This window comes from Diceros bicornis, chromosome 12 (genome assembly GCF_020826845.1).
Source record: "Diceros bicornis minor isolate mBicDic1 chromosome 12, mDicBic1.mat.cur, whole genome shotgun sequence".
In the NCBI taxonomy this organism is placed as follows: Eukaryota; Metazoa; Chordata; class Mammalia; order Perissodactyla; family Rhinocerotidae; genus Diceros; species Diceros bicornis.
Window position 1 is genome coordinate 61,870,102 of NC_080751.1, and position 7,966 is coordinate 61,878,067.

At 39.8% G+C, this 7,966-nt stretch overlaps 1 protein-coding gene across 1 annotated transcript; it reads left to right on the top strand.

The window, feature by feature from the left end:
• The first annotated feature begins 1,150 nt into the window (after positions 1-1,150).
• Positions 1,151-6,710, top strand: TTC32 (tetratricopeptide repeat domain 32). Its single transcript, XM_058551747.1, has 3 exons — positions 1,151-1,420; positions 5,389-5,555; positions 6,295-6,710. Exons 1-3 carry the CDS (start codon positions 1,269-1,271, stop codon positions 6,420-6,422), a joined length of 447 nt encoding a protein of 148 aa, XP_058407730.1. The 5' UTR covers positions 1,151-1,268; the 3' UTR covers positions 6,423-6,710.
• The last annotated feature ends 1,256 nt before the right edge of the window (positions 6,711-7,966 follow it).

Here is a 7,966-nt window from a genome sequence, read left to right on the forward strand (position 1 = left end):
TTTTATATTTTTAGCTCTTACACTTAGATCTTTAGTCAATTTTGAGTTTTTTTAAATATGTTTAGGTCTAACTTCATTCTTTTGCATGTGGATATCCAGTTTTCCTAGCACCATTTATTGAAAAGACTGTCTTTATGGTGATACTGTTTTGATTACTGTAGCTGTGTAATAAGTTTTGAAATCAGGAAGTGTGAGTCCTCCAACTTTGTCCTTTTTCAAGACGGTTTTGGCTATTTGGGATCCCCTGAAATTCCATACGAATTTTAGGATGGATTTTTTTGTGTGTCTGTAAAAACATCATTGGGATTTTGATAGAGATTCCATTGACTCTGTAGATTGCTTTGGCATGAACATAGGATGTCTTTTTATTTATGTCTAATTTCAGCAATAGTTTTCGTTGTACGAATCTTTCACTTCCTTGGTTAATTCCTAAGTATTTTATTCTTTTTGATTCTATTGTAAATGGAATTGTTTTCTTAATCTCCTCTCTGGATTGTTCATTTTACATATTTTTTACTTGACTATCTGGGTTCCCCTTTGGCATAAATAGCCAGAAAATGTAAACTAACATCATAGACCACAGACTGTCAACACAAAATCCTATTTAATTAATCCTTACATTATTCCAGAGGTTCCAAAAGGATGAGAAATTTTCAATCTCGGGTCTTGGAGCTAATAAACGGTAGGGTTTGACTTTGGACTCAGGACGGTGGGACAACTAAGCTCACGGGATTTCAACACAAAGTGTCTCAGGGTAACCACAGCCTACTCAGAACATCCTCTAGCGGGTGTTTTGCTGAGGGCGGACCCTGGAACCCCAAGAGCGCGACAGTAAGTCCGCTGGCCAATTAGCCATTCATAAAACAAGCCAGGGTTTCTTCCGCTTCGGGCATTGTCAGCCCCTCCCCGCCTCCCATTCGCTGTAACAAAGGGCAAGTTCCTCACAACATCAGACCGTGGACCTGGAAACCAGTTTGGCACCATCCATATACTGCTTTTCTGGGACGGAGCGCGCGGGACCAGCAGTAATAACAAAACTGCACTTCACAGGAGCCTGTCCAAGCTTTCCTGGACCGTGGGAACTCTCCGCGGGCAGCTTAGTTATTGCTCTCGCGAGACGACGGGTACTCAGAAGGCACAAACTTCTCCCTTTGCTGCCGCCGAGGTTTTTCCTGTGAAATGCCGGGTTGCGGAAGTGGCTCTGTGGTGCCGCCGGCTTCTCAAAAGTCAACCCCCTTTCTCCACGTAAAGCTAGGCCTCCAACCGCTATGGAAGGGCAGCAGGGGCAACAAAGCCACGCAACCCTAGCACTCGCTCAGGCTCATTTCAAGAAGGGCGAATATGCCGAAGCCGAGGCGCTGTACTCCGCTTACATTCGCCAGTGCGCCTGTGCAGCCTCCTTAGGAACGGCGCCCGGGAGGTAACTATCGCGAGAAGTGGGGGCAGCGGTGTCTCCCCGCTGTGGGCAGTGGGGGTCATCTAACTCTTTGCTCAGCGATGTGAGCTCGCGGGCGCCGAGGACGGTGCTGGCAGGTGTTTGTATTCCCAGAAAGGTGGTGAGGGGCGCGTCCCTCCGCCCTGCTGCCCTTCAGCCCGGGTGTCCTCCTTCCGTTACTCCGTCTCTGATCCGGAGGCTTAGGAGCGGATAAGGCTTCTCCGCCTGTCCTTTTAACAGTTGAGATGTGGCGACCTGGGAGGCGAGGTGACGGGGTCGTGCCACGCGAGCACACAGTGCCGCGACTCCAACCACAGCAGCACGGCAGGGGTGTTTTGGTCTGTTTTTCACTTGTGAAAAAAATTTAAATATATGGAAAATGGTATAATGAGCCTCCGGGTAACCGTCACGCGCCTTAAGTATTATTTCATCCAGACATATTATTCATCCATGGGTGTTTCAGAGTGCATTTCTAAATATTAAGGATTCTTAAAAAGACATAACCACAATATTATTATCACATAATTTCTTTTTTTAAAAATATTTTGTTTATTGCAGTAACATTGGTTTATAACATTGTCTAAATTTCAGGTGTACATCATTATACTTCTATTTCTGCATAGATTACATCATGTTCACCACCCAAATACTAATTACAACCTATCACCACACACATGTGCCAAATTATCCCTTTCACCCCCCCAACCACCAATCCAATCTCTGTCTCTATGTGTTTCTTAATATCAAATATCCAGTCAATATTGGAACTTTACTGATTGATCGATAAAGTTTGTTTTGTTTGGTTGGTTTGTTTTTAGCAGTTGGTTCAAGTCAGGATGCACATAAGGTCTCTTAATCTATAAGGCTCCCCTTGTTTTTTTTCCCTTGCAGTTTATTTGTTGAGGAAACTGAGTAGTGTGTCCCGAGACACACAAAATATTTTGAATTTGCTGAATTCATCCCCCTGATGTCATTTAATGTGGTCCTCTGGCTCCTACATTGCTTGTGAGTTGGTAACTAAATCTTGAGGTTTGATCCAATTCAAATTCAGTATTATGGCAAGAATACTTCCTAGGTGGTGGTGTATACTTCCACCAGAAAGCACGCGATGTCTTTCTTTTTGTGATGTTAGCAGCTTCACCTGCTAGTGCCGCTGGCCCAAACCGTCTTGAGTTTATGGATGTGTAGCATTTGTTGTTACTCCAAGTTTTGCCTTTGTTCTTCTTCTTGATGGTGTGGATTGGACCAAGATGAGAAACGAAAGAACAGAGAGGCTTTAAAAGAACAGGTTTTTTTGACAGTTTTGAGTTGTCTGCACCATCACCCTCCCACATCAGGGATTTGATTTTTTTGACAGGATGCCAGCTTGTCTTCTGTATGAGGTTTAAACTAATAAGGAATTAAACCAGAAAAATAAAATTGTTTTCTCATTTCAATAATACACCAGAATAATAGTTAATAGAAGTTTCTGAACAGGCAATAAGATGGTACAACCACCCCCTCCCCTCAAAAAAAAATTAGTAAACATAGGAAATGTAGTTTCCTATCCTTGTTTCAAGCTCTAAGAATAGTCTAATATGGTATGTTTCAAAAAGTATTCATCAGCAACACGTATATTGATGCCATCTAGCCTTGTTGCTCTTCTTCCTCGGCACATCTCAATGTAAGAGCACAAATGTGTGTCTGTAGCACGTGTAATTTCTGCCCCTTACCACTGTAGGAGAGGAGATCTGCCATGGTTTAATAGAAGGGAACTCAGTATGTCTGAATGAACCTTCTAATTTCCTTACAGCTCTGAAATTCTTTTAGGAATTCATGGATTGAAACGGAGTTCTGTCATTTCAACTTTTTTCCTTAAATATATCTTTTGGAGTTTAAATTTATTTTTGAAATATTGGGTCACTGAATCATTTTGAAACAGTATTTGCAGTCTTTGAATGCCTGCTACTCTGCATGGTTTATAAAATTTTCTTTTAATATGCAAAAGTGCAGCCTAGCCATAAACCTAATTTCCAAATATTTTTTCTTTGCTGAAGTTTGCAAATGCTAAAAATCCACATTTGGATTAGGTTAAATTCCATTATGGTAAATACTATCATTACAAAATCTTAATATTGCAAAAAAATTTTCTCCTTTGACTTAGCCCATGTCTATAAAATATGAAACAATTTCCGCATGAAAAGTAGGCTTTCAGAATTTGTTGTAATGAGATCTAAGTCTAAATCAAACATTCTATGATCCTCTGAATACAAGAAATTTCTAAGAAGCTTAGAACTTAATGACTCCTTACGGGAGTCCTGAGGCTGCATTTTTCTTAAAACTCTTTACTGGGCAGCGGTTCACCTACTATCATAAGAGAAATAAGTGAATGGAGTGTGGCCTCTTGTTCTCTAGGTGTTAACAGTGGTGCTAGTGGCGTCCAGAAGCATCCCTGTACCCAGTCTCTCTCAGTCATAGCTCACAGAAACAGAATTTTCTTGTGTGTTTTTTTTTTTGTGAGGAAGGTCAGCCCTGAGTTAACATCCATGCCAATCCTCCTCTTTTTGCTGAGGAAGACTGGCCCTGAGCTAACATCTATTGCCAATCCTCCTCCTTTTTTTTCCCCTTTTTCTCCCCAAAGGCCCGGTAGATAGTTGTATGTCATAGTTGCACATCCTTCTAGTTGCTGTATGTGGGATGCGGCCTCAGCATGGCCGGAGAAGCAGTGCGTCGGTGCGCGCCCGGGATCCCAACCCGGGCTGCCAGTAACGGAGTACGCGCACTTAACCGCTAAGCCACGGGGCCGGCCCAGAAACAGAATTTTCTAAAGCTGCAGTGGTTCCTCTCCGTTGTGAGCAAACTTAGATTTGAAGGAGACCCCTAGGCTCTGAGTACCTCTTATGGCAGCAGTAGTTACAGTCCCTGTCAGAGATCAGAGATGGCAAGGATCAAGATGTTAAGTAACTTTTAGTAACACTCACTGCAGTCACACTATACTTTGCCCTATAGGATGTAACAAAGAAATGAGTGATGAGTTTAACCTGCCTCTGTTCTGTTTGGTTCAAATTTGAGAGTCCCTTTAGAAAAAAGGAAAAGAAAACAGAATCATCTGTGACAGGAGCAGAGCCCATTAATGTTCTCTGTGCAGATGATTTGTCCAGCAGGGGCTGGGGGTCAGCAGACGGCTGTGACCTGTCGAGCTGGTGGCCGGTCAGAGCTGCCTGGGCATCCCACCCCTTACAGGAAAGTCTGGTCACTTAAAGCCCCTTGGGCAGCCTCTGGAGCCCTCAGATGCAGAGCTGATTCTGCACACAGGACCGCCAGAGTGGACCGGAGCCTTGAGAGCCTCCTAGCAGACAGCCAGTCCGGCCTTGGGGAGGCTCCCAGTTAAGACTGGAGGGAGGGCAGCTCTGTCCCCAGAGAGCACTCCCTGGGGATCAGCATGTTGAATTTTCACTTAGGGTTAACTTGTGTTTCTTTATTTTTGGAAAATGATTTCAAATCTCATTGTTTTGAGCTCACTTAAAAAATTTGAGAATAAAATTGATGATTCACTTTGTGACATGTCCATAGCAAACTTGAACTTTGGGCTGGCTTTCTCTCCTTGCTCAGCGTGAATCTGATCTGTTGTCTTTCCCCTGCTGGCATGTGCTTAAAAAATGAACAATCATTTTAATATTATATTCAGCAAACAAGTTGGCAGTGAACAGGGGCTTCGAACACACTATAAAATGAATGGGCTTTCCAGGTTGACACTGTAGCGCTATATAACCTGACAAAAGTAGGTAACGGGATTAAACAAAAATTGATTCCACTGCTGTATTTCTTTGCACTTTGTTTCTTCCCCTTGGTTTTTCAGTGTAGATGCTGCATGTTATAGGCTATGAAGTTTGACAATACCCAAAAGGGAATGAAAGTGGAAATGAGAGGAATTTGGTAACACGGTGTTTTAAATGTGAACTTTTTGTTTAAAGCAAATGCAGCCCTGAGGATTTGGCTACTGCGTATAACAACAGGGGGCAAATCAAGTACTTCAGGGTTGATTTTGATGAAGCCATGGATGACTACACATCGGCCATAGAAGTCCAACCTGATTTTGAAGTTCCATATTACAATAGAGGGTTGATATTGTATAGGCTGGGTAAGAATTTTTTTTTCTTTTTGTCCTTGACTGTGGTCTATTAATTCAGAGCTCTTAAATGTTGTAAAACTAATGTAATAATCATCAAGTCATAAAGTTATGTGAAATTTAGGTTTAGAACCTGGAACAAAGGAAGCATACCTGAGTTTATTTTAGGCTTTCGACAGGCATTACAGACCACAGTGGAGCACGGGTGGGAATTGGACCCGCCCCATGAGGGCAACCCCATTACTTTGAGCCTGTGCATTCCCGACTGCAAAATGAGGGTAATGCTAGTGCTCACCTGTGAAACTTGTCTGAGTAAAATCTTTGAAGGCACGGGAGAAAATATAAAGTGAAGAGGTTTTAGATCCTTGGCTTAAAGGGACTGTAGGTACTGTTTCTCATTTAAAGTGTTAAAAAGAAAATTAATTTCCTGTCTCTTAATTTTACTGTAATTATATAAAACAGGTGATATTATTTTGTTGATATTTTCTGTTGATTTATGCTGTTTACCTGTTAAATCTGAATAAATAAACCCATAGCTAATTTTAAGTGTATTATTCTGTTAAGGGTACAGAAAATTACTTTGATATACACATCTCTATATCGTTATAAAAAGAAAAAAATTCCTTGACTAGGAGTGGTTGAAAGCTTGTAAATATAAAAACAGAAGTGTGTATATCCAAACTTTGCTATGAATAATATATAGAAATATTCAGCTTTTTTTCTCTTTTCCATTTTTTGGGTTCTGGTACAGGATATTTTGATCATGCTTTGGAAGATTTCAAGAAGGCTTTAGACTTAAATCCTGGATTTCAAGATGCTACTTTGAGCTTAAAACAGACTCTTCTGGACAAAGAAGAAAAACAAAGAAGAAATTACTAAAAAAAAAAAATTATTGAAAATTTTAACTTAATTAAAATATTAATTCGTGATCTTTACACGTGGTATTTCATTGTCTCTAATTTAAAGTAGGTGTTGAGCTATTTTGATTTATATTTAGGAAAAAGAGATTCATCCATTAGCACTGAAAGTTAAATAATGTATTTAAGGTAGTTAATTTCAGGATGAGAAACTGAGTGTATAAAGTGTAAAGTGTAAATCAGTAATAACAATGTATAATTGTATATTATTACAGTAAAATATTTAAAGAAATGTGTGGTATTTTCTTCAGTAAAACTATTCTTTTGCTATTTTTTTATTCCCAACTTTTTATTTAAATATTTTACATCTACAGAAGAGTTGAAGTATAATACAATAAACGCCTATAAACTCTTCACTTAGAGTCACCAGTTGTTAATATTGTACCACATTTGCTTTTTCTCTATATTTAAATATAACACTTTTGTTGAACCATTTGAAAATAAGTTGCAGATACCACAATACTTCACCCCTAAATATTTCAGCCTGCATCTTCTAAGAACAGAGACATCCTCCTTTATAACCACAATACCATTATAATACCTAATAAAATGAATAATTCTATAATATCATCCACATTCAGCCCATATTCAAATTTCCCCAAGTGTTTCCAAAATATCTTGTGTAGATTTTTATTTCTAGATCTGGAGGCAATCAAGTTACATTGCCTTTTCTTGTTCTGTGTCTTGGTGTTCCTTTAATCTAGAATGGTCCCTCGCCCATTTTCTCCCCATGGCATTTGCTTTGAGAGCAAAGCTGTTTTATATAGCTAGGCTAGAGATACATAGCATTTGGGCTTAAGAATAAACAGATGTCCTACATGAGAGCAATTTGAAAGAATTCAATTTATACTTGATTTTCTCTAGTAATCCTTGATAAGATAGGTTAAGATTTAAATATGGAACATAGTTTTCTGTCTCTGGAGAATGACAATAATTCTTGTCATCATCAACATTTGCTGACAATTTACTATAAGCCAAGCACTGGTGATCTTTATATAAAAAATTGGGAGTGGGAAGGGGTAGATAGAGAGATGAAGGACTGAAGAGAAGTGCTTAGTAAATATAAAGCTTTTAAAAAATCTATTTTATTTAGGTGCTGCCAACAAATGATTAGGCTACGATGAAGCGATCAAGAACTGGGAAGAATTTGAAGGGAAAACAAGCCAAAGCCAGCCATGTCTCATGTACTCTCTTTTGTTTTCATTGTTGAGGTTTGGCTTTCAGAGATACAGATCCTGCATCTCAGGATCTCTCACACTCGTTTATTATTGCTATGGAAAAATTGTTCTGGGGTGGAAATTACCCTAATCAGGAGAAAGGAGCGTGTGTTTGCTCAGCGTCTCCAGAGGGAGGCGCAGAGTGACTTCTGTGGCCTTCTCAGATCTAATCACCGTCATCAGCCTTACAAGTTTTCTTTTGAGTTTAAGTGATCTCATGAAGCAGAGGAAGTAATTGCCCTGTTTGGAGTTCATAAATAATGTCTGGTAAAATACGTGGAGAATTTGG